At 39.8% G+C, this 27,944-nt stretch overlaps 1 protein-coding gene across 12 annotated transcripts in view; it reads right to left on the bottom strand.

Annotated features, from left to right (window-relative positions):
- Positions 1-27,944, bottom strand: part of rbfox2 (RNA binding fox-1 homolog 2) — a 65,858-nt gene that overhangs the window by 11,036 nt on the left and 26,878 nt on the right. For all 12 annotated transcript variants that reach the window (XM_055035508.1, XM_055035499.1, XM_055035504.1 and 9 more), the window contains 4 exons: positions 19,852-20,046; positions 15,272-15,445; positions 14,832-14,885; positions 13,611-13,703 (listed from right to left, as the gene is read on the bottom strand). In XM_055035508.1, coding sequence (XP_054891483.1) covers positions 13,611-13,703; positions 14,832-14,885; positions 15,272-15,445; positions 19,852-20,046 — 516 coding nt within the window. The remainder of the gene's footprint in view (positions 1-13,610; positions 13,704-14,831; positions 14,886-15,271; positions 15,446-19,851; positions 20,047-27,944) is intronic.

The following is a 27,944-nucleotide window of genomic DNA, read 5'->3' as shown; positions in this document are numbered from 1 at the left end:
GATTTTCTTGTGTAAACATCTACTTTTCATGTTTAGCGATTTCACTCTGACGTTTGTTTTGAACCTTAATGATGCCATGAGGAACGTTTCTAAGGAAAACATTACAATATTTCTACTTAAACGGGAGGAATATCACAACTTGAGCAATATGGAGACACAATTTGTTTTTGTGAGTAGGCTGTTTGGAAATCTGACGGTTTTTGCCATCGGTGAAATCACCAAACCTATGATGGTTCCAGCAAACAGCAACAATTTTCTCGGTAGAAGTTTTACTGATGGAAGAAAACTCAAAGTTAGATATACGTGGAATCAGAGTAATCTGTGAAAGTATAAGAAGCTTCTGGAAAAGAAGCTGCATTCAATACAACTCTGCATTATGGCTGCTTAAAAAAAGAGAGAAAGAGTATGACTTTCAGCAGAAATGCTAAACATTGTATAGCTTATTTTCTCCTAATGTTTAGAGTTTTTAGCTTCTGTCAGCCATGGACAATTCTGGTTCTGCAAATGTTTATAATGTTTGTAAAACTAAGAGTTAAAAGATATGTATTCCATAAGAAACTAACAGAGGCTGAGGTATACAGACAGCGATGCTAATCAAGCTACTAGTTCTATACCCTAAAAAAACAAAAAAAAGCTAAAGACTCTGTGGTTCATTTTTGTCTCTTCCTCTAATTTGTAATTTTTATATGTGTAATTCTAGGCTAGAAAAAAAATGCTGCTAGTTATGGTTCTTAAATACAAGCTAGTTGTAATTTGTGTAAGTAGGTCAAAACATAAAAACTATAAACTGGGAATAGATCACATTACCTTTCAAATATAATGGCCCAAGTCATTTTGTGACCAAAAAAAAAAAAAAAAAAGTGGCAAAATATGACTTGGGCCTTTTTTTTTTAAGAAGGCGACGATAAAACATACATGCAGTTCAAAGAGCTGTAGAACATAATAAGCCAGTAATACTCTATTCTCTAACGTTTTAGATCCTGAACTGGACCTCATTGTTATCTAGTCTTCAGCATAAGCAATAAAAATAAATGAAATCTGCTTTATTACAGAATGAGAGCATTAGCGGTCAGGGGTTTGGTCCATAACCAATCTTTTTTTTTTTTTTTTTAAATTTGCCCACCTAGCAACATTAAAAGGTCAAGTTAAACACTGGCAAAGGCACTAAAAGTGAAGCCCTGTGTTTCAGACAACAGAAGAGTACTCCTGCCGTTTGGCTGGTTTAACATGAGACTTATGAGGTCGCCATTAAATTATCAAAAGAAACTTGAAATCTCTAGATGTCTGAGATCATGTCTGAGCAGGATTTTAGGAGTTATAATCTACCTCTGAAGACATTAAAACGTCACAGATGTGCAGTGAAACTACGCATCACCAGTGACGACTTGACTCTGTGTCTGTGTTTGAGGGTAAAAGTGGATGGAGGTTGTTAAGGTGATTTTCAGTCATGCAACATAAAGCAAGCTGTGCAGTGGAGTTTCTTTCAGTGGTTGGCTCTGGAGGGATGTGTGAGGTTGCGCAGCGAAGGAAACCCAGCTGTTTATATTTCAGCATGCGCAGACGAACAAAATGGGGCTCTTATTGATGGTGGTGTGTATGTTCTGTGCATGCTTCCTGCTTCTTTTTATAAGGTTTTCTATCAAAGATGGCTGATGATCTTTCTGGGCTTCAAAGGCTCACACTTTGGTCCCCTTGATGTTTCCTCGTCTTCCCTTTGATGAGCTTTAAGAGAGGGAGGCTGTGGCTCTCCATAATAAGCCGTCCTATCTAAGAGTGCGCTGCCCAAGTTGCGTCTTTAACTGCTTGGGAAGCCAAAGATTAACGACCTTTTGGCATAACTCAAAGAGAGGGTGTGCTAGCATGCAGTAAATGGAGGAGACAGATGGGGTTGAGGAATGAGCGCGTTGGAGCACACGCGCACACACCACTCTCCCATTCAGAGGGGGAACAAGTAAAGCCTCGGCTGCCGTTTGCACTGCCTCGCCTGGTGAGTCACGTTCTTCATGTGCAGAGCTTCATTCAGATGGAAATTAAGTTTGCCTCGTTTTTCCCCTCAAAGCAGTTGTCAAGGTCAGGGGCGAATAACTCAATTAGCCTAGCCTGGCTAGCTTGTCTCACACAGCGGTCCAGATGTTGCAGAATGGAAAGGGGAATCAAGAAATCCCTTCGAATGGGTTCGGACCACTTGTTTGGTCTATATGTGATCAGATGGCGCTACCAGTTCAGTTTAGTGGAGGAAAAATGGTGGGTCTGTATACGGCGCCTTGCAAAAGTATTCGCACCCTATTACACTCATTTTGTGACATTGCGACAACTACTATTTGTGATGTATTGTATCTGGATTTTATGTGACAGACCAACGGAACATAGTAAAACAAAAATGATGAATGGATATTAAAATTTCAGAAAAAAAAATCATCTGGAAAGTGTTGTGTACATTTGTATTCAGTCCATTTAAGGTGATACTCCTGAATAAAACCCACTGCAGCCAATTGTATGGAAGTAAATGGGGAGCAATGATGTTTGCCAAAATATATTTTTTTAAAGTAAACTAAAATAAAAAGCCGATTCAAAACAAAAACCCTGAAACTAAAGAAAAATAAAATCGGAAACTGAAAAAAAAAAACTTTGAATCTGAAAAGAAAACTCAAACTTCTATTTTTCAATACAAATTTTTTTTTCCACTTTGAATTTTTTTTTTCAACTTGAATTTTGTTTTTCAGTTTTAATTTTTAACTAATTTTATGGCACCACTGTAGCTCCGTACAATGGCTTTCAGACATCACCTTCTTTGACCGCAGTCCATCTGTTTGTGCTTTAATTTTAGAATAAATGCAGCAGCTGTTCAGTTAAAACTGACAAGACAGACTTTATACTTTATTGAAACTGATTAAATGACACTGTAGCTCCTACTGCACACATTTCTTCAAAGAGTTGTGGATGCTGATGGCTGTGGGTGGGAAATGTCCTTTACTTTTTCAGCTTGCTGAGCTTTTATTAGTCACTGGATCTGACGCCGTTGGTCTAAGAATGCACAGACTGCAGTTTTCTATCGGATCACCAATGTTTTATAAACCTGAACAGGTTATCAGACGTAATAAAAACAACTAAAACCAGTAAAATATACTTTGAAAACAATGTATAGTTTTTGCATCGTGATCTTGCGCTCCTTTGAGTTGGTCCATCACATAAAATCCCAGTGAAATGTATTGACGTTTGTGACTGAAGCAAAATCCAGTGACGTGTGAATACTGTCCCAAGGCACTGCATATGTACACGATGATAAGTGCATTTAGGTCATGCATAATCAATGAAATGGGATATGAACACATGCAAATCAACAGAGATCAATATGGAAGGCAAAGTGTTAATGATTTCAAAGACATTTATCCTTTCTCATCCCACTTTTGCCCTCCCAGTCCAGCCTGGCCGATAAATCCGGACAAAAAAAACAAACAAACAAAAAAAAAAAACAAATCACATTTCCATATGAAACCAAACTTGTGGGGTTTACGTACCTAAAAGAATAAATGCAGTTTTAAATAAAATACAAAAAGAGAGGGAGAGAAAGAGGGGGGTGCAAAAAACATTTGTTTGACAAAATTAATAATCATCTAAACAAAAAAAATTACACACAGCCATATACGGGCGCATCACATGACCCAGAGTGAGTTACAAACTAAATCAACCAAAAAAAAGGAAAAAAGAACAAAAAAATTATTCTTAGCCAATCAGCAAGCTTCGGATGCAGAATAGAGACCAATCAAAACAATCGGAGCACTCCCACGTCAAACACATAAGAGACAAAGATGAGACGGGAACGTTAGGGGTGAGGGATGCAGGTGAGAGGTAAAGAGACAGAGCCAGTCCGTATTCAGAAACAGGGAAACATAAAGATAAAAAAAAGAGGGAAAATAAGTTTACACAAGCAACACAAGAAAAAAAATTAAAATCAATAAATCACTGTTGAAAACGTATATATACCAAAGTGCATCATTCAAATAAAGCAATTACATTTGGTGACCATTCTCCTGAAAAAATCTCATCGTATGTGGTGGGTTGAGAAACAGAGCACCAAAGGATGGAGGGAAGAGAGAGACAGCGAGATACAGAGGGAGAGATAAAGGTAGCAGAGCTAGAAAGAAAGAGAGACAAAGATAAAGAGAGAGAGAGCAATTCTCATTCCCAAAAAAGGAGGAAAGTAAAAAAAACAAACAAACATGACACACTTTGCCAAGCATTAAAATTTTGTGTCACAAACTTAGGACCAGTACACTGTAACTACTACTACGACTACTAATACACAGACAATCCACTACAAGAAAACCAAACCAAAAAGAAAAGAAAATGGCAGCATAAGAAAGACCCAAAACAGCAAAGGTAAACCCCATATCGGTTTAGAGATGCATATGGTTAGAAAAAAAAGCAAAAACAAAACAATTTGCTTGATCGGGTGAGTGACCAGAAGTCAGTTGCACCAGCTCTTCATCCTCTGAATATTTTTTCAGGTTTAATAATCTGAGTTGCTTTAAATTAGTCCATTTTGGATCAAACCAAAAGGGAAGGTGTAACAACAAGAGAACCCAAGTAAAACCTGCTTTGTGACACGCTGTAAAGCTGTTGTCAGAATGTGAGCTAATCTAGCAAAGTTGTTGTAAGCTAACATAATGAGCCCTACGTTATAAGAACACCAAGCTACAAAAGTGCTAAAAATGCTGTGACCACTTTAAAATATTTGTGTGAAAGCATTTTCAGTAGCAGGTGCAAAAAAGAAACTGACATACAATGTGAATGATTTTTTTAAGCGATGCGAGAATACAGCATCTAGCTAACGCTAAAGTTGGGAAGCACCAAAACAATCAGTCTGAAATTAAATTCAGTTTGGTACTTGGTATAAAATAAAAACAATGCCAAAAAACATAATAATGACAGCTAAGCATGGAGAGAGTAGCACATCTGGCTAACCAGTAGCCACTAATGATGCTAACGTTAGCCTGGGTGCTTAATCAGAGGGCTATTTAAGAAGTTTTTTCACAAGTCTGAACAACTTTTGACCATATTTACTTCAAATGTTCTAATATGTAATAAACAACTTTACACTTCGTAAGCCTTTGCTATATGTGACTTTACACTTTTGAACAAACAACAACAAAAAAAAGCTTATGCCATTAATGCTTTTTTTGCATGAGAACCGATTCAGAACAAGACAGCCAAATATTTTTACATTTATAGATATGGACACAAATATCTCCTGGGATATTATTTACAAATTTTGAACAAAAAACTGTCGTCTGTAAAGGTTTTTAGCTTAATACTATTTAAAGCAATAAAAGGTCATTTACATTTTGTCTGAAAGTTTCGACAATCAATATTCAAAGATATTTGATGTAACTAAGCTCACTGTGAAAACAACTTTGCATTTGATAAAGCTGCTTCAGTTTGTTGATGAGTGTCTGGAACTAAAGCTCCTCTTAGTCTGCCGTCGGGCAAAACAGTGGATGACTTAGAAATGACTGGCAGCTAAAGAAAATTAATCTTTAGTGGAGCAACCCAGTAAAAAAAAAAAAAAAAAAAAAAAAGGTATGAACAAATTTATGAAAAACTGGTGCAACTCGCCCCAGATTAGGAGCATTCTAATTTAAATGTTCATACAAAGTGAAATTAAAATGATTAAAATTTACAGTGCCTCGCAAAAGTAGTCAGAACAAATGAAATATTCCACAAAATGCAACCTTAAAAACACGTTTTTTGGTCTTAATTTGCTGACTGTATTGTCAACATTTTTGCCATCATGTCTTTGCCACATACTCTTCATTTCATAACTTCACTCATTTTCCGACTACTGCACATGAAATCTAACACAAGCACAATAAAGTTTACGGTTCTCTTGCAAACCCCCCCCAAAAAAAACAAAAGTTCAAGAGGTTTGAATTCTTTTACCAGGCACTGTAGCTATTAAAAATTGTTCCTCTCGGTGAGATTTGTTGTACATTTATAAACTTCTACAAAAATATAATAGCAACAATAATAAAAAAAAAAAAGTCAGGCAGGGGCGTTACGGCCTCGTCTGCCAACGCGGTGCGCCAAGCGCCGCATCCGGCCTCATTTAAGGACATATGAGGAAAGCCTTTCCTTTATCAGCAGTGTGTCTAGAATCTCAAAGTCTCAACGGCTCCAATTGTGAAACGTTTGAAATATCTTTGCCCATAGCAAACAGGTCAGTTCAATATATATAAATATATATTTTAAAAAAAAAAGGAAGAAAAAAGGAAATAAGAGCAGCCTTATTTGCCCTGCAGCTTTGCATTCGCTGAAAGAAACTGTGGGCAGCAACAGGGAGCAAAGCTTCAGATCCTTTCTGATGGGGTTTCATTATACGAGAAGATGAATGCTGCACATATCGAGTCCAATGGAGAATTAATGTGTCATTGCATAGAAGGAGGTGATTACATTCAGTCATTCCCAGTGAGGTGTTAATGACGTAGTGTGAACAGGGTATTACACTTAGTTAAACATGTCATGTCCACCTGTCTGTGTGTATCTATATATATGTATATATATAGATATAGATATGTGTTGTGTTTATTCTTAAAGGGGCCAGACACAATAAAATAAAAAAAAAATCAAAAAACAAATAAATCACACGTGGCGATGTCATGGCGCTCACTCTAACTGCACTAGCCTGGAAAGATTACTGTCAAATGCCTCTTTTCAAGGGATCAGTTCAGTGATAGATGTTTGTACACAACTTACCGTTGCCGAGGAAACAGCGAGTGGTTACCGTGGAGACTGACAACAACACACAGAAGTCGTCAGGGAAACAGAAAAAATATAATAAATAAAGGAACAAATCATCCTAGGAATAAAAGAAACCTAGTTGTCCCCCTGATTGCCAACATTTGAAATAAAAAACAAACAAACAAACAAACAAAATTGAGAAGAAAACCTGACGGCAGCAGTGTCAGATTAGAGCAGACTGAGGGAGAGGAGGAGAGAGGAGAGAAAAGGAAGAGGGGAAGGTGGGGGGAAGGATGCTAACTCTCAACGCTCAAACCACCAGTCTGACCAGTAGCAGATCTGGTTCACTGGAGAAGGCCGTGTGGTAAATAACAGCCTAAACCACCTTTAAGACTGAGGCGCCATGCAAACGTATTCACACCCTTTCAGCTTTCATGGATTTTATGTGGCGAATAAACCAATAAAAAGTAGTGCACTTTTGTTGAGTGAAAGGAAAACGACACAGGATGTTAAAAACGTTTTTCACAAACACCTTCAAACTCTTTCACCCATATCTTTAAATCCAGTCCAGGGTTAGATTTCAGGGTGTCTGCGCTTCCTTCAAAAGTCCTAAATTCATGAAGCTAAAATCAAGGCCTTAAAAAGTCTTAAAGTTTTTAAAGAGAAGGTAAGTTGGCCTTAAATTTGTTAACCACAGGTCTTAAGTTTTGTCGTGGTTATGACACGACAAAATTATGTCACGGGAAACAAAAGTCCCAGTGACATGACTCTACACCAACAGCCTGAGCTGCCATGGCATGGCAAATGTCTAAAAAGAAGCTACAAACACTGGCTCCATACTTCGCCAGACTACTTCCAAATGGTTTTAGGGATTCTGGTTAACACTTGAACTTTCTTATAGTTGCTCCATTTCTAAATCAGGTATCCCTGGAGTACAACTTGTGGTCATTGCTCTGTATGTTTTTTTTTTTTTTTGAAGATGAAACAACCCCAAAAAAGCATGTTAAGTGAATTGTTTCAGCACAATTAGCCTCATGCTAATTCTTCAAATAAAATAAAATCTTGCTTTGAAATAGCAGTCATCCATGTAATCATTTTCCAGCCACTACTCTTTTTTTTTTGTGTGTGTAAATTTATAATGAATCCAAAGCTTTATAAAACACTATTTAGTGAAGCATGTTATTATTGATTGCAAGTTGAATCATTGTAAGTTTACAATCATTCAATAAGCAGCCCTAATATTAACCATCTTGGATCATAAAAAGTACGCTTATTGTTCCACTTCACAATTGTGCACTAGTTGTTGCCCCCGCCCTCAAATATGCATTTAGGTGGTTCGCAAGGTGTGAATATCTTTCATAAGGCGTTGTAAATTTGCAGCTGATTAAAACAAATGTTGTCCACCACAAAACAAGAACAGCCAAATTAGTTTGCCACTGTCAGTTTTAAGTGAGAGCACTTTTAGTTGGACGAGGAAACGATTCTCATTCTAGCCGTGAAGCTACGGCCCAAAGGGGAAAGTGTGTGTTGGGACACGGGGCTAAATTTACCGTCTTTTATCAGTCACCGTGAAGGCAGTTAAAAAAATATATATAAAAGAAGCTAAAAATAAAATATGGAAGTTGAGTTTGGCAAAGATAAGAGGAGAAAATTAATTTGAAAAGCTACATGTTAATGTCAGATCAAATTAAAATAAAAAAAGACAAACAAGACTGGCAAGAAGATCACAGAGGTTTATGTGAAAGAGACAGAATGAGTCAAAACAGAAAAAAGAGAGAAAGAGGGTTGAAGAGGACAAAGGTCGCACTCTTTTTTTCAAACTTTTCAACAATTTTACACATGTACAAATAATACAAAAATAAGTTCACACTTCAGTCATTTATCATTCCAGGACGAGGAGAAGAAAAAAAAAAAGTCATGCGGGAACAAAAATTTTGACTGGTCAGATTCAGATGGAGCTCATCTGCCAAACTGGGACAAAAGCAAGAGGTGCAGCGTACAAAAACACTCGGTCAAATTTTATTTAACGCGTCCCGTTCAGGAGTTTGGAATGCTTTGGGTTGGACCGGGTCCGCAGGGTCAGGCATGCACAATCGCTTCCAATCCACTTTCACCACAAGCATCCATGCAGTGAGGACCGACGGCTCGTATTCACTGACGCCCCGCAGCACAACCATCAGCTCGCATGCAGCACGACTTCTGCACGCACACAGAACTCAGCCTTTCCACCCTTTACTTCTATGATATCCGACTAAAACTCTGCGCCGCGGAGAAACCGTCACTTTCCTCAACACTCCGACAACAACAGATCGCCCACAAACAACTCGGCTTGGAACAGGAGCCGGTCACGTTCTCTCCTCTGGTAGTTACTTTTTTTCTATTTTTTTTTTCTCCTTCAATAATTTCCAAAACGAAACTGCTATTTTGGTTACTTACTGTCTAATAAGTGGTACAAAAACAAGTTCAACTACAATTACATTAAACTGATTGATACCTACAATATGTAGTGATTGCAGATTTCAGGCCGATGAGCGATCTTTAAAAAGAGCCTCAACATTTCAGATAGTTTTCTTTGTTTTTGTCTGAAATGTTGCTAAATATAGCAATGAAACTGATAAGTTGGCATCTGTGGGGTGACTTCTGTTAACAATGCGCATGTAGATGTGACTTGGTGGCTGGTTTTCAGATCTATGCAGAACTCCCAAAATTAAGAAAATCAAAGCCAATTTATTGGCGCACCCATAATGCAGAATGAAACACTAACGCAGCACCGCTTAGTAAAATATCTGGGTTTCCTTGAGCAAAAATGAATCATTTAAATGACCCAGCTGGATTCTCTACAGCTGGCCCACCTGGGAAAATCTTATTAATAATAACAATGCTGAACACTGGAGTTCCTCAGGGCTGTGTGATTGGTCCACTGCTGACCAGGTTATCATACTGACAGCACTAAAACTCTCCTGCTGATCCACATTAGAGGAGAACCTGACTGCTAAATCAGCGAATGATACCACAGAAGTGACGGAACCGATAAATCAATGTCCAGACACAAGGTTGTTTTATATATATTGGCAGCAGTTTTTGAACACAGATCAGCACTAAAATGATTCCTTTTATATTCTTGCACCTTTGTTATATGTTTTATTCAATTCCCATGATAATACTTTTCCGCTCCAAATTGTTCGTGATTTCAGAGAAACTCTCAAATGTATTTGTCTGCCGTTAGTCGAATTGATAATCTCACCAAGGATATATTTTCTCTACGATAACATAAGTGGTTCAGTAAAGCCCATACCTAGAGACGATGCTGTGAGGCCACATAAGAGTGAAATATGAGGAAAATCTGAAAAAATCATATATTCATAATTATCTTAGACAAGAAAAGAAAAGTAATGTGACTATCAATGGCTTATCCTTAGGTATACACATGATAACAGAAACAGCCATGGATGGGATGAGAGGAATGAACCGTGTTTGAGTGCATCCTATGAGACACTGAACCATGCTTTGTGTCTGTGTGTCTATATATATATATATATAAATAAAATTTCTGATGAGTATGATGTGATGGCAGAAAAGCAGGTAGTGAACTGTAGTTGGGCCACTTACATGGACACATTGGAAGCATACAGGAAACTGACTTCTTCAAAGCGCAGAGTTTTACCCCAGACAGAGAAAAGCACGTTATAACTTTGAACACAGCAAATCCATTTCTACTCTCATTTTCGTCGAGGCTACACATGCACAAAATGGGAAGCCACGACAAAAGCGCTTAGGCGACATCCACTGACATGCACCGAGTGATCGAGTGCGGCACTCCTTTCTAAGTCGTCAGGTTTGTTCAGCCTCTCTAAAAGGGTCTGAGGTCGTCTGGAGGCAACTGCGGTCATGCTGACTGAACAAAGGCACTGATAAAGACGCCTCATTGCTAAAACTAATCCGCCAGAACAAAACAAACATGCAAGGAAAACATCTGCGTCGACACTACGGGTTCCATTAGCGCACGGCTAGCCATGTTAAAACATGAACCATGCACACCAAGGCTTCTTCTGCTAACCGCATGCCAGTGGATAAATAGGACACAGAACTGGCAAAAGGCCACATATAGATACAGGGGCGCCATATAGGGAGGGAAAGTTATGACAATTCTAAGGGCCCCTGACCAACAGGGGGCCCTCCACAATTTTTCAAATATTTTTTGTTCATAGAAATAACAAAAAATGGGGCCCTTTCAATTACAAAATTAATTGTATTGTGTTTTCTAACTGTTTTTAGCAGTGAAAATGAAATGTAACCCCTCCCAGACCAAAAAGCAGACGTCTATATTTGCCCTTAACCCCCTGGATCTTCACAAAATGGTTCGTTGCAGCTTGGAACTTGACTGTGACGGTGTTCAGCAGCGATCAGTAGAAAACAAGAACGAGTGGCTGTTACTATGCTGCTAAGAAAAATAATAAAGTCATGTTTTCAAAAAATAGAGACAGAGAGAGAAAAAGGTAAAAGTGTCAATTTGTAACCCAGTTTTTCTCTGAGAGGTTGTGAGATTATCAACCATTTAGCATAGTTAGCTTGGCTGCAGACTGTTTGCCTCCATTTCTCTAGCATTAATGAATTCAGGAAAGAAATGACCAACATATTCATATATTGAACTTGTCCCTCGTACCTTTTCCTACTTAACAAAAGATGATTAAAAATTAATCTTTGTCATGGGGCCCAAGATTCCTGGCGGCGCCCCTGTATAGATATCACCATACAGTGTCTTGCAAAAGGATTCATACTGATTTATCTTTGCAAACTTTTTTTTAATTTTACGTCTTCAAATTTGAAAACATCAGATTTAAGTGAACGGGTGATTATTAAAAGGCATTTGATGTCATGTCAGCTCTAAACATTTTAAATGATGCTGAAAACTATTAAATTGAAAAATATAGAAAATGTCGGTTTAGAATTTTCCTTTGTTTTCATAAAAAAAAAAAACACATTTTTGCAAGCTTTTTTTTTTTTTTTTAGAAAATGTAATATTTTTCTTTATTCTAAATCCAAATGAGAAATAATTTTTTAAGGGGTGCACCGATCAGGCCTGAATCCCCAAATTTTGGACTGATATTTACTCAGGAAATCTATCTCATGAACCTCTGCAACGGTTTGAAAATCAACTACTATTCCCTATTTAAGAAAAACAAAAAAATGGTATCGGCATAAAATCTGAAAACTACAATGGGTGCAGTCATAATTTTTTGCCATATTTTATAGCAGTTATTTGTAAAATTTGCAAGGTACCCTTTTTGGGTTTTTTTAGATCAAGGAATAATTTTTACAACTAAAAAAGCAACAAAGGATCCTTTGGACTGAACTAAAGTTGCTGAGGTCACGCAACACTTTGCGTTGACCTTTCACATAGACTCAGAATAAGACACGGCGAATAGGTCCGAGTCCAATTGCAAGACACCGTAACTTGAGGCCTGCATTTCAGAGCTTCTGAACTGCAAGACAAATATCCCACTTGTTCCGTCCAAAACGCGCTTCAATTGTGACCGAATCTAAGTGAGAGGAAACGGAAAACAGAAAACGTCCGCAGTTTCTCTTCTCCCTCATGCTGCCGATCGCCCGGCAACGCTACAGACCATCACCATGGGACGCATGCGACGGGGCGACTGAGACACAAACACGCACACACTCTTTTCTTTTTTTGCAGATTTCATGCAGAACCCCACGGGTCAAACAAAAACAGTCCAACATGGGTGAGACTGATGCAGGTTGAAGTGGCTCCGGTGGCATCCGCTCTGCTTGCTGATTGGCTGAAGATGGAGAGGGAGGGGGCGGGGGAGAGGATAGATGGCGAGAGGAGGGGAGGGAATCATGTTGCACCGCAGGATGCAGGTGGCTGCCTCTCTTTCTCAACTGTACTGCAGCAGGAGTTTAAAAAAAAAAAAAGAAAAGAAAAAAAAAGCACCCAGCCTCATCCATCATGCAGGAAGTGAGTCGCACACGCCCACAAGGAGAGAGGGGTGTGAGTGTGTGTGTTTGGGGGGGCGAGGGGGTCCCCGTTGTAAGCCCATGCAGAAATCCCAGCTTAAAGTGGATCAAGTAAGATGGGCTGGGAAAAAAATCTCCTGATTAGGAAACCAAAATCTGCATTCAAACACTCAGCACATGCTTCAGTAAAACAGAAAACACGTAATTGTATCCAAACAAACCTAAAACGAAAAAAATAATAAACAACACACCCATTATAGCCACTGGAAAAGAAACCAGCGTTGCGTAACAGTGAGCATGCGAACGCCAGCATGCTGCTGCTACAATTACCCATTAGCACCAGAAAGAGAGAGAGAGACAGAGAGAGAGAGAGAGGTGAACCCAATGCCACGGAGGAGAAACAAAAGAGCATCCGACTGCAATCTGCCATGCATCATACTTTCACTTTCACCGGGCTCCTCTCTCATGCCCTCCGGTGGCAGCTACACAAACATCATTCCAGCTGCTGTATGGAAAACCGGAACCTCAGCGTGGCTAACGAGGGGAGCGTCGTCGGGAAAACGAAGCCAAGGAGGCCGACAGGTTGACGTGAAAACAAGGCATGCTTTTGCTCTCGTTCTTGCACCCCCACCCCAAAAAAAAAAAAAAAAAAAAAAAAAAAGAATTCCAGCACATTTAATTAAAAAAAAAAGAAAGAAAAAAAAGGGAAGGTGAGGTCTCTTTGGATTTCAAACAAACAGGAAACAGATTGCAGAGGGCTGGGGGAAGTAGGATACCAGTGGGCTGCATCAGAGCATGTCACATAAGGGATGATGGGATGGAGACAGAGAGGCAGAACTGATGGAGGAGCGGAGAGAGAAGATGAAGGAGAGAGAGAAAGAAAAAGAGGAAATTACCTCAATTTTACGGCCCTCCACCAGCGTGCCGTGGAGCTTTTCTCTGGCTTTCTCCGCGTCGGCGCTGTTTTCAAATGTCACAAAGCCGAAACCCTGCGGCACACAGCCAGGTTAGTGAGGATGAGGAAGGGAGAGGAAGGGCGACGGCAGAACGGACCGGGTCCGTTTTTCACTGCTGAAAAACCCCCATTTTATTGCCGTTTTTTTCTCTTTTCTGTTGTTTTACGGCTAAAGGGTCTCAAGGTTTAAAGCGCCCAAACTTTTTGTAACATGAGCCAAAATTGTCAACGAAAGAGAAGCAACACAATCATCTCAAATTTAAATCAAGAATCGATTTGAAAAAACATATTCCGAATGCCATCTCAACACCGTTATACTAAAGCCTGTGATTATAACTGCAACTTTTGCTTGCACACTTTTTCCTTCCACCAAACTTTCCTTCAGCGTTTGGCAACGCCTTCTTAAATCTGCCAACTCAGCAGTTTTTCTCGTGATTGTGTAGGCCATAACTTCATATTTTCCTCTCTGAAATGGATTATTGAAAAACATAACATCTGTTGACAATATCTTCAGTTTGAAGATATAGATGTAAACCAGGGGTGTCAAACTCCAGTCCTCGAGGGCCGGTGTCCTGCAATTTTTAGATGTGCCTCTGCTGCACCACACCTGAATAGAATAATTAGGTGATTAGCAAGGCTCTGGAGAACTGATCTACAGAAGGAGGACGTACTTAGCCATTTCATTCCTGTGTTTTGTACCTGTGGCACATCGAATAACTGCAGGGCAGTGGCCCTCGAAGACTGGAGTTTGACACTCCTGATGTAGATGCTCCACAAAGCACAATCAAACAGAAAGAAGCAGCTTTATTTTATCTGCGCACGTGTACACAGAGACTTTTTGACCGGAGTTCAAAGGTCAGGCAAAGGAACTATCGCTCGATGAGTCTCTCATTATTCTTGCAGCAGCAGTTTATTGTCGCCTTTCTGTTTTAAATAAAAGCAGGCAGATGATGCAACACATTTATTAAAAAAATTTTTGTGTGAATACTGCTGAAGTGTGTGTGGTTTTTTTTTTGTATTTATTTTTTTTAAATCATACAGTGAGAATCTCGGGAGAAAATCAAGTCTGTCAATCAGAGCTCCGGCTGCTTTTTGGCATCGCGTTCACATCAGAATTGATCTCACTCAAACAAAGACAAATCAGAAAAAAGAAACGACTCACCTTTGACCCCCTCTCATTGAAAATAATCTCTACATCCAGAATCTTCCCAAATTGCTGCAAAAACACCAGAAGGCAGAGTTCAGCAAATATAATTGAGCATAATTACACAGCAAAGCCTCTTTGAAGCCTGTTTGGAAGCAGGTGGCTTTCAGCGAGCGTACACTAGGGGTCACTATTACACCAAAGAAAATCTTCAGCATTAAACTTTTGTTTATCTGTTACTTGCTCTGTCCCATTTGCCTCCCCAGGATTTGCGACTCACACTAACACACTGACACAGTTAGAAGCTTGGCCCCTGGATGCATTAGCAGGACCCCCGTGGTCGCCTTCCCCCTTGACCCACTTTGAATCTTTTGCCCACTCAGAAAGCGGTCGTTTCGCCAGAGCGCTCCACCACGCGTCTAGACTGATTTATTGATCTTGTCCGGAGCGGTCCGTACCCCAAACATCTGCCTGAGGTCCGGGTCCCGGAAGCGGAAGGGGATGTTGGAGACGTGGAGGCGCTTGGGGGTCCCCTTGGCCTCCGCGGAGTCTCCCGTTGAGCCGCCCGCTCCCGTGCCTCCTGCAGAACATTGCGCACCCGCCTCGCCCTGAGACGTCTCCTCTGTCTTTCCCTGAAGAGGAATGAGACAGCGTTTTTTTATTTATTTATTTATTTTTTTAAATTGAGATTTAACTTGGAAAATTAACAAAAAGCAGAGAATGAAAGTGAAGTAGAAGGAAACCTTTACACAAACATGGAAATTCATTCCAAAATAGCTAGAATTGAGAAAGACTGGATGGACAGTGTCTGCAAACTCCAAACATTTCTGTCTTAAAGAAGCGGTATTACGTGTTCTCTAGCTACATAGCGTCATTTTACAGCACAATCAAGTAACTACATTAATTCAGTTGTTACAAAAATGCTGTGTTTAACAAAAATGGCTTAAAAAGAAATTTGACTTCCTAATTTAACATCTTGAAATTGGGCATTTGTCTCTTTAAAAAATCCTGCTCTTTCTGAAACTCTGCATTCAGGAAGTTATCACAACATGGCTGTTCAATTAACCCATTAAAGTCTTTTTTTGAAGCGTTTCACTGAGACTTATCTCCTATAACGAGCTCAGCTGATGCATAATTCCACCAGGTGTTTGCTAATTGCAGCTGGCTAGTCTGAAGGAGCTGAGTGGTGGAGTCGTGGAAGTTCGGAGCCTCGGAAAGTGCAGCTCTTGGGGAGGAGCTTCGTCCTTGAAGGCGGAGCTCGGTCCACCCAGGTGTTTTGCACAGGCAATCCTGAGGCAATCCTGATGGTTGCCTCAGGAGATTAAAGGATTTCTCAAACATGCATAAAAGAATCAAAGCAACACTCCAGGTGTGTTTTTGACGAGGGAATAAAGTCATACCATGACGTAAAGCTCAAAAGAGTCAATTTTATGCAAAACTGCCCCTTTAAGCACCTTTTTTTCTTTCTTTTTTTTTTTTTGGGTATTTGTCAGCCTCTAACAGGCATTTTACATTCTAAATAATCTTTTAACTTTATTAACTTGTTTCTTTTTACTTGAATCTGATCAGAGAAGCTAAATTAGTTAAATATTAGTGTGATGGTAAGAAAGGTCTGGGTCCCAAAATGACGACAAAGTATATTTCAATTCCAGTGGGCCATTTTTATTGAGATGCAAATTAAAACCTAAATTTTCCCCCCTAAACCTAATCCCTCTTTTTTATTCTTCCATTACAAATTGAGAGAGAACCATCTCATTTCCTGTCATTAAATTTTATAGGTGAATGAGGAATAGTTTTTCATCCAAATCTGCCAGTACCATTAATGCAATGATAGCTTTCTATGTCGGGCGAAACACGAACATTTTGTTCTCGCCCTGAACAAAGAGCCTTCTGCCACATGCTTCTCACATCCTCGACATGCCTGGTGGTGAAAATAAGTGGGACTTTCTTTCAGAAAAGGCCTTTCTTTATGGCACTTGTGCATAAAAAGAAAGATAATTAGCCGTTGTGTCGACAGTGAATCCCAGCAGCTCCTCCAGTGTCAACTCTGATACCTGCTGTCCTCACCCAGCTGACGGTGCTGTAATCTTTCCTTTGTGTCTTCAGTTGTTCTTTGGGCTTCATGATGATATTTGTAACAGGGCTGCACCGACCGTCTTCTGGCCGATCAGACTCGATATTTAAAGAGTCTGATTTTTTGTTTTGTTTTTGTTAAAAGTCTCTCAGTCAATTAGTTGATAACGGTGGGATGACGATTGTTCAGGTTTGTCACGGTAGAGCAAAAGGAAGACAGTGATTGATTTTCAGACTTTTGTGGCGGGAGGCAATATTGGTGGAAAATGTAGGTTTCTCATGTAAATATTCCGAAATCGCAGATTTCCCAAATTTTTTCTTACATTCTTTGAAATAAATGAGTTTTTTTTTTTTTTTAATAAGACGTAAAGGAAAATCTAAACCATGCCTTTTGGCTAATCGATCTGCCGATTTATTGCTGCACCTCTAGTCTCTGTAATGTTCTGAAACAAGACCTCTGATGCCTACAGACGTATTCAATTTCATATTCAGAACTACTTTATTGATCCCAAAGGGAAATGGCACGCAGGTCGATTTTATTACCTACATTTGGTGACTTCTGGCAGCAACTGACTGTACTGGATTTAATTTAGGGGCAACCGAGTAAAAGCGGTTGGATATGAATGCTCACCATTCACTATATAAAAATTTGAATGAATAAAAAAAAAAACAAAGAAGATGTGGAAACCTTTATAAATGAAATATATACTGGAGGTTTCTGACTGTAGTTCAGACGATGTGGAAAAACTCAGCAGAGTTCTGCATTTCTCTGAAGATCTCGTCCGACATGTCGAGAAACCGATAATCTTCACACCGCTGAGCATGAAAGCAGCGTTTATTTATGTAGTAAACAATTCTGACGCTGAAGCGCAGCACAAAGCGGAGCTGCTTTAGATCTTTATCTGTGCGTGTGTGTGTGCGTGTGTGTGCGTGTGTGTGTGCGCGTGTGCGTGTGTGTGTGTGCGCGTGTGTGTGTGTGCGCGTGTGTGTGCGTGTGTGTGCGTGCGTACGGGGTGAAAAGCAGTGTGCTGTGCTCCATAAACAAATTTCACAGAGCTCAAATTCAAAAGAAAAACGAATAAAAAAAGACAGCGAATGAATGCTGGCATCATGCAAACTGTGCATTTCTCAAATAAAAAGTGGTAGACAGCTTGACTTATTAAAATAGAAAAAATGATAATAACAATGACTTGAGAAAAATGGCTCGGCAGCGAAGCAGCACATCTGAGTTATTTGCTGATGTCGGCACATTAACCCTCCTGTTGTCCTCGGCTTATGTCGACCGAGGACAAGCCCTTAAAAAATATGTTTTTCAATTGCAGCTGCATACAGAAACTTTAATCTAACAGTCCTGCATCAGAACTATGGTGTGCACAACTCAGGGGGAAGTTTAGGCTCAAGCAATCCAAATGTGAACTTTACAAAAGAAATAAAATAACCAAACCCAGCCTCAGGTCAGACTGACCGGAAGACTAAGGAAATCACAGCTGGACAGGCAAACAGTATGGAATGGCATCATTGATCTCCGTAAAACTGATATCTTTTCAAATTTCCCCCCCTCCTGTTGCCCTCGGGTTGACATGACCCGAGGACAAGCCCTTATAAAACATTTTTTTAATTGCAACTGCATACAGAAACTTGAAATCTAACAGTCCTGAATCAGACCTACAGTGTTCACAACTCAGATGGAATTTTCTGCTGCAGCAATTCAAATGTGAACTTGACGAAAAAATAAGAACAACCTCCTCTTGTCTTCGGGTCAAAATGACCCGAAGACAAGAGGAGTTAATATGATGCTGAAACGCTGCTGATGTAACCTGAACCTGTTTCGCCATATTACTGTCATCTGCTGTCGGCTTCCTAAAAGCTAATTTATACCATTAAAGCCAAACTCGGCTCCAGCTGATGGGAAGGGTTATTAGATTTGAGCTTCTTTGGCAATAAAAATAAAACCCTCATTGCATGCCGCTGTAAGTAATTCGACTGTAATGCCATGAAATTTAATTCTCATTCATTTAACCTACACAGATTTTGGATAAAGTAACAAGCCCTGAACAAACAACTACCTATCCGATGGTGAAACACGGTGGCGGCGGCATCGTGCTGTGGGGGACGCTGAACATCCAGCCAGAGCGCCAACAGATCGAAGTGTATTCATGCACTAGAATGGCCCAGTCAAAGTCCAGATTTAAATCCAGCAGTTTAAAAAATCAAATATCCTTCCAGTCAAATACTCTAGACACTTTTTGACAAAACGTACTAAGGGATACTAAATTACATCCAAAATTTAAAAAAAAAAATAAAATATTATGAAAATGTCTTGGACTTTTTTTGTCACCCATGAAACAACTAGATTATTTTAGAAGTCAATTATTCTGACGACTGATCGATTAATCGGATGAAGAAATTGGCAAATTTGACAGATTTTTTATTTGGTCACTCCAGTCTTTTCAAGACAATATTAGAAACTGATTAAAAGATGAGCAATCTATTCCTTTTTTAAACAATAAAATGAACAATTTATTGCCTAAAATTCAAAAACATAGCATTCCTTTAGTGAATTCGAACTCAGTGAAGCTAAAACAGTGCTACTTGAGGAGTTCTGTGTAAAACATGTTTACAGACAAAAGTGCATTTATCTTAAATGCAAAATGTATATGTACGTATATTTGTACAGCTTTGGGTTAATTCATGCTCTGATCAAGTTTTTTCAGCCTACTCTTGTTAGTAATTAATCGATTACTATATTAGTTGACGATTATTTGAATAACCAATTAATCATGATTCAGCCGATGAATTGTCTCCGCCCTAATCTATATAATATACGAGTTTCAATGTCTCAAACTAGTGACAAAAGGTATTCAGCTCTTTCAAGGTGATAATAGTTTTGGGGGATGTACTTGTAAGGGGATTATGAAAACATTTCCTGTCCAATCTCACATATTATTAACGAAGGAGTCCTTACGTTGTTGTTGGCTGCAGTCGTGGCTCCATTAGCACCCGGTCCGACCTCCACTGCACTCTGGCCCGCGGCGGCAAATATGGCTCCCGGACCAAACTCCGTCCCCGGTAGGCCGTTTTGAGGAGGGGGTGGTGGGGGGAAGGTCGTAAAGGGCGGGGCTACTAAACCCTCCTGTCCTCCGGTTGAGTCCTGGGAGCCCTGAAGGATTAGGGAAGAGGGTGAGCGGGTAAGGAGGGAGATTGAGAGAAATTAACAATTATTCTCCGTTCACAGAGTATCGGCAAAAAGAGGAGGGGTAAAATTCTTGGCATCAAATTTCACACTCGCTCTCCGTCCCTTCCCTTTATTCCCTGTGAATATTCCCCTCCCCCACCCTGACTCTATACCTCCATATCTCTGACAGGCCTGTGTTTTCAGTCAGCCAACCATGAAATATTTACAGCAAACCCATCTATTATTAAGAGTCGTAAAATTTGATATAGTTTGAAATACAAAGATGTTTTCGGGGTGGATGGAGGTGAGGAGGGGGATAAAAAAAAAAAATCAAATGTATATCATAAAATACAGCGACGCATTAAGTGACGGTTTCAAAGCCGGCGCTGTGCTCTTGTGTCTGCGTTTTCCCGCTTGACTTTTAAAGCAGAAAATAACACTGCGGGCTAAATATACGTGTATCCTGTCAGCAGAGCTGGATCTGTATCTGCAGCTGGATGAGCTGCAGATTACAACAAAACCAATTTGCCAGCGTGTGGTGACTCTGCACCGCTGCTAGACGAAATCATTTTTCACACCCAAGGGCATCTCGGACCAAGCTGTATGAGAGACAGCTTTACAGGAAAGAAAGAAAAGGAAATGTTAATAGAGAACAAAACGAAGAGGGGAAAAAAGCATTTTAAACCAGAACCCCCCCAACCCCCCAAAAAAAATCTCTCTCTCTCTCTTATATATATATACATACACACATACATACATACATACATACATACATACATACATACATACATACATACATACATACATACATACATACATACATATATTTTTTCTTAAGAGTTAAGAGTCAACTTCGGGTTACACAATCATACCAGTAAAGAGCAACTTTAGGAGCAAACAGCCTTCACAGTACTCAGATATGAATTTTGATTATGAATTATGAATAAAATTTAAGACTCGCATCATGATAGAAATGTGCAAAAATAAAATTGCAAATAAATGAAAGGGACAAGTAGGAGAGCCAACAGCGAACACCAACATTGTCCAGCCAACTGGCGATCAATTTGCACTTACCCTGTGTAGATGTAAAATATCTAGCTAACTAGTTAGCTAGCCTAGCTTGCTAGCTAGCGAGAATATATTAGCCGCTGCTTACAGGTAGCAACAATTGCTGTGAGAGCAGAAAAGAAGTCTGAGCGTGACTCAAACTTTTGTGTGAAAAATCAAAGCTACATAGAATATACAAGATTAAGAAATCACAACAAAAACATAAGACCTGTGATTAACACAGATAAAAGTTCAACAATCTCTTTTACAACAGTGTCCTGACATTGCATGTAAGAGCACCTTTTTTTCTGCCACGAATTCAAGATATTTTGGGCTTCAGATTTAGATACATGAATCTAAATCTGAACATTTTATGGATGTTCAGAGACGGTGCATATTCCTAGAGGAATGCGTTTATATCGCACTCTACGTTATAAATAGAATCTTTGCTAACTAATCATAATAGTATATATACTATTCCCGAAGAGCCCGTGGTGATGTCGCGTGAACCAGCGACTGGCCCTCTGCCACGGGTTGTATCTGGGCTGGCTGACGCCCGGAGACACTGCGTCTCCAGACAGCCGTTTTAATTAGCCGGAGTAACTAAGATGCCGCAACGCGACTGGCCGGGCTCTCCCTCTAATCCTATAGCCTGACAGCTCGGCGCTCTGCTGCAGTGACGGGCGCTCTGGCAGTAAGCAGGCATCCAAGGCCAAAAGGCCCATCTGCAGCACAGACGGCTTCTGGGGCCTGAGCCCGACAGATAGGGGATGTCGCACAATCCGGACGAGCGCGAGATGGGAAGCGCCGGGGGGAGAAAAAAACCTGTGCTGCTGCATCTTATTGTACGTGTTTATTGTCACCAACCGATGGAAATGGAAACAATAAATCTGTTCAAAGAGATAAATACAAAAGTGATTCGCTGCCTGGGCTTCTGTGATTCCCTGGATGAGCGCACTTGTTAAGACATGCGAGCTCGTGAGCGTGCGGTAGCCTGTCTGAAGCCACCCAAAAGGGCGCGTCTTACAGGCACAGCCTCGCTCGGGGCTTCATTGCATACAGCACACAAAGTGCCGGGCAGAAGGAAGGAAAACAGGATGAATGAAATATTGAGTGGTGAAAAAAAGAAAAAAAAAGAGGAGGCTGAGTGCAGGGAGAGAAGACTTTATTGACCGCGATGCTGCAATCTAGACTCTGATTATCCACTTGCATCATGAGGCTGATTTAACAGCGTGGGGTTCATTTTCTACACCGCCTTAAAGAAGCATCAACACCCCTTTAACTTTTTCTCCCGCATTTTCTTCCCTCAGTCGTATTTTGTTGGCATTTTATGCCAAAATAGTTCAAATTAAGTCAAACTGGATGGAGAATGCCTCATTTTTTTTAAACTCTTGCAAAATGTGGTTCAGAACCACACTTTGACTGGGTCATCGTAACATGACTATATTTTGAATCAAATCATTTTGTTGGAGCTCTGGCTGTCCCGTTGGAGGGTCTCAAGTCTAATGGCCACTCTTACAGAAAGGCCAAATCTTAGGATTGCATAACTAATAGTAAGATTTTACCCTTGATTAAAATTGCTACAGTGTTGCGGAGTTAACTGAACCATGTGCCGTTATCTAAAGCAAAAAACACATAGCAATTATTATATCTGCTAATATTGCAGTTACGATCAGTGGTGGGTGCTCTTCTGCCAACACGGAGCTAACTTTCGGTATTGTCAACTTTCAAAAACAATCGACGCACTTAGAGTTCCCTAAATGAATTTTTCCGGAATAAGTTTTGGTTCTCGACCACTAACAATTCTTCAACTAGATAGACAAGCTCTTGTTTTGAAGTGGGAGAAGTCTGTTCCACTTCCTTTCTTTTTTCACCAATAATTTTACACCTAAAAAAAACAGTAGAGAACAACATGTAAACATTAATACAACATCTATTTGATTTGAAGTTAGCGCTTTAGCATTAGCTCAATTAGTGTAGCACTTTAGTGTTAGTGTAATTAAAGTTTAGAATTGGCGCTTTAACTAAGCTAACAGTGCCCGCCTCTGGCTACAATAATGTTGCAAACGACGTTAATTCCGACTATTTCATTTAAGACAAATGTAGAAAATCCTTAAGATTTTTTCAATAGTTTTGGGAGATTTATTTGAAAACAAAAACACACAATACTAGAGGACTAAACCAAAATATGAGAGTTGTGGAGCTGGAGATGAGATTGCTTCTTGGTGTTTTGCTCTTTATAGAGGAACATATTAAATCACAATGAGCTGATATTAGCCGCCTGAAAATCTTTACTGCAGTAACGAGCTGTGCTCCTTCAGTTTCCATGCCATGACTTTCCAAACAGCCGACTGTGTTGCTTCTGGCCAACAGAAATCAGACTGATTGTAGTGCGGCGGCCAGGAACAATCCGTTCCCTACAAATCCTTCTCTAGAATCTTCTTTTAAAAAGACTTTAGATGCAGAAATTGTTCGACTGAATATTGAAGAGCGTTTGAAACAGTGGCATGCCGTCGTAACCTGCAACTAACCCATACCTACTTGACACGTTCTCCCTCTAGGGGTATGGATCTCGGCAGCTCCTCCAGAGTTACCTGGGGATTCAATTACATACCGTTTTACCAAACAGGGATGGAAATTTATCGTTTATTGTGATAAATTCCATATTGTGATAACGATGATTGATCGTTGTCTCAATAAATTCCAAAGAATTACTTCTTTTTTTTCTTTTTAAATGGTCCGTTTCGTGTTTTGCTTTTTAAAAATTTTTCTACGATGTTTGTTCAGTGAGAGCATGTGCAGGGTAGTGATACTAATCACAATTTTTTATGCGATTGATGTATTAAAGATACAAATGGGAATGTTGAGCTGCATTTGTGTTTATGTGACTATGATGCAGTCACAGCTACTACCTAAAAGAAAGTAGTAATAAAAACAATTCTTATTATCACAATAATTGCGCAAAAAATGGCGTCAATAATTGCGCAAAATATGGCAATAAAATGGTAAGTTCATGTTGCCCATTTATTTAAGAATCAAAGTAAAGACGGCTGGATACAAATGCATTAAAAAAAGCATATTCTTGGTTTCACTTCATAATTATAGTTAAACAAAACTTTGTGTTGGTTTAATTGTAGAAATTTCAGAGAAAATGTAACACCAGAAATCTCTGTTGGCACCGTATCGTTGAGTCGCAGATTGTTTTTTTTATGCTAAAATATCTTAATCCCTCAACACCCAAAAATATAAACAAGCCTGATGATGTCATAATAATAATAACAATAATAATGAGACAGACTGAAATCAGCACAGCAGTTGCTGACTAAGGAGCTGCTCGCTTCCACATGGCACGATCATATGGTCCAACAGAGAGGGGGAGAAAATGGAAACAAGAAAAAAAGAAGTATGATGGGAATCATAAAAGTGAGGCCTAAGAGTGGGGCCATATAGGAAATGATGAGGAATTCCTTTTTGGAGTTATAGCTGGCCTGAAAACATCAACAACAAAAACGTTCCACTGTGAATTCTGACACTCTGAGATGTGATTTAAGCAGACGGCACGAAAATCAAGCTGAGCCGATGTGACAGAGAAGATCGCGTTGTCAGGCGAAAGGTTGTTTTCTGGCAACATGACACGGGCATAACAAAAAGTTTAAAAAAACCCAAAAAGAAACATTAAAAAAAAAAAATCAGAGGGGAAAGCGCATTCATTGAAGCACTCCAGTCATGCACACACAGAAATGCGCAGCAGCTGAGCTACCTGTGACACCATATGGCTTTCCGTACACACAGAGCGAGGCGAGGTGGGGGCGGGAGGCCTTCTCGCCTCCAACTCCAGCCTCCTAAAGCGCAGACAGAACTGTCAGCCATGTAGTGAAGCTGCTGAAGCTCATCAATCACAGTAATACATGATAATTAGACTAGTGGAACCGACTGCCGTCTGCAGAGAGAAAGCCGCTCTACTTATAGGTTCGGGTCCTGCGAACCGTCTCGTTTCTTTCTCTGCGGTTCCAGTAAGCGGCGTTTACCTCCATCGCCCATCTTCCTAACAAAACCCCCACTCCCCCCCTCCCCTCCCAGCCACCTCGACTCCCTTTGCTTGACGAAACCCAGGCGGTAATTTCTCCTGTAAACCACCAGCAGACACCATGACAGCTCACAGCTCTGTCTGCACCGCGATGTCCATCAAAGGACAGGCCACAGCCTATGACCTTATATGGTCGGGTACGTGTGGGCCTTTCCTCCCCACCATTTGTTCCATTCAAAATGAGCCAACTTTATTAATCAGATGTGTCTGTCAGTGTTTGGAAAAGCCATACATACCCTCTGAGGTATGTTGTGATTGAACCACAAACCACAGTGTATTGGGACAGACCAACGTCATGGAGTGAATATTTGTCAAAAGGAAGGAAAAGGTATGATTTTTAAAAAATTTGCTTTACACATAAAATAAATAAATACAAATTAGACAAGTGTGGTGTGCATTTACATCCACCTCTGATCTCATCTGAGCAGAAAGAAAGAGAGAAAGAATGAAAGGATGAAAGAATGAATTTGACAAAAGAAAGAAAGAAATCAAGAAAGAAACAGACAGGAAGAAAATACACTGAGTGAAAAAACAAGATCAAAAAGAAATAGAAAGAAAAGAACAAACAATTGAACAAATGAACCAAACTCAAGAACAAATGCAAAAGGAAAAAAATAATAAAAGGATTAACGAAAGAACAAATAAACAAGCAAACAAATGAAACAACAAACGAAAGGAAAAAAAGAAAGAAAATGGTCAAAAATCCGATCTGTATGCAGTGAGCAAATCTACGTCACTTGAAATATAATCATCCATTAAATCTTGAATCCAAGCGACTATTGCACACGTTGATGCTGCAATGACTAAATGACAAGAATCCAATTGGAAAACTTGAAGTCATGTTTACGTCTCATCTGATGATCATATCCTGTGGAGGATAAGGAAACATTTCATTCTCTGGATGTGCCAAACTGGTGGGCACCGAAAAAGAACTGCAGATTTTAAAATCTTCTCTTTTCCACTTCCTAACTTTTTCTTTTTATGTTAGTCTGCCATAAATCCAAATAAAGCACATTAAACTTTGTGGTAGTTTCCCAAAAAAATCCCATATTTTATGTCGTTTTACAGCAGCATGGCACAGATGGTATAATAAAGAATAAAATAAAACTTTCCTTACAATACACTGAACAATGAAAAGCCAAAAACGCAGAGTCAGGGTTCTGAGCCGCTTTACAGTACTTTTAGTCGCACACAGCGGCCCCCGCAGACCCGCATTTGTTCTCATTAAAACTGCTCATTTCAAGTCTTGTATTCTCCCACTGGCGACAACTAATAACTTCCTGGGACCCCCCCAGGAGTCCCGCAGATTCACATGGTCTCACACACAGGCTTCACAAAAGCCTCTGGGACTTTTTTTTTTTCTTTCTTTTTTTTAATTTAAGATTTCGTCAGAGCTCGAAAACCCGGCTGAAAGAAGCGCAAAGCTTACGTGTGAATCGGAGACGCTCTGCCGTGGCGTGTGAGACCGGAACCTCGTGACTCAAACAAGCCGGGCGCCATCGCTCGGCGCCCGGTTTGTCGGCCTGCTGAGCTCTGCGACACGCGGCTCATCGGTTATTGACAATTCTGATCATCGTCAGCGTCTGGGTCGTTATCATAATCAGAGGGACGGGGCTTTTCTTTATGCCACCCTGGGCAACGAAGCCTGAAAATTCAAGCTTGTGCCGATATTTAGATGATCCTGTTTCTGTCTTTACCTGTTACAGCTGAGTGTTTTTGTTAAATAGAATAATGTATTGAACAATTAGTCTAAGATATTCTAAAGTATAAAAAGGAAAGCTTAATATAAATTATTGGTAGATAAATTGAGAGTGGTCAGGCTTTATATATGAAGCTACCAAATTGTTTGGATGGACAGAAACGAGGTTGTCCAAATAAAAGAATAAGGTTAATATTAATTGATATATCAATTAGAGATGCGGCAATAAATCGACTCCAGTTTCCTTAACTTTGGCCAATACTTGTGTCAGAAACCAATCTTGTACACCAATCTTATTTGCCGCTACAAAGGTCTGAAAATGCGCAGTTATCAACTTAGCGACTTTGTAGCTTTTATTTAGTGACTTTTCAGACTTAAAAAAAAAAAGCAAACAGCATCAGTCAAAATTGGAATGGTTTCCACTTATATAATTTATTGATTTGTTTTTCCCTCTTTTCTCTTTCCTTTCTTTCTGCCAAAAACTAGACGACAAAAGACTTCAGTCTGGCGCTTCAGTCTAAACTAGGCCCTTTTTTGATGGACAATTGTGTCTACATACACTTAAAAATGCATTTCATTTGTTGATTCTGGTTTGTTTGTTTATTTCGGATATTGAGGACGTCTTCCAGTTCCAGTGTTAAATGCTAATCAGAATTTAAGTAAGTTAATTGAGCTTTGGGAATGTGTTATTGCATCATTATGCCATTACCATTATATTCCACAAAAATAGTCTCAAAACGACAATATTGTTTATCGCAGTAGCATCTGGGACAATTCATTATTTCAGAAAATCCGTCATTGTGACAGGCCTATAAACAACACATAAGTATTTAAAAATTATGAATTTATGTAGGGGTTAGGAGGGAGACAGCATGGAGCTGCAGATCAGGGTATGTCCTAAGTCATGAACGTCACTACCCATGAATGTATTGTAATTTACATTAGTAGAAGAAAGTTTTCTGCAGCAGATACCAACACTGGCTCCAGCCCGGCTGGCCCTGGTCGCTCCTTTCAGATGTTCCAGACGTGCTGCTGGGCCGTTCGGACACA

This window comes from Poeciliopsis prolifica, unplaced genomic scaffold, assembly GCF_027474105.1.
Source record: "Poeciliopsis prolifica strain line A6 unplaced genomic scaffold, Auburn_PproV2 SCAFFOLD010, whole genome shotgun sequence".
NCBI classification, from domain to species: domain Eukaryota; kingdom Metazoa; phylum Chordata; class Actinopteri; order Cyprinodontiformes; family Poeciliidae; genus Poeciliopsis; species Poeciliopsis prolifica.
The sequence above is the reverse complement of the archived record's forward strand: the minus strand, read 5'-3'. Positions and strand labels throughout refer to the sequence as shown.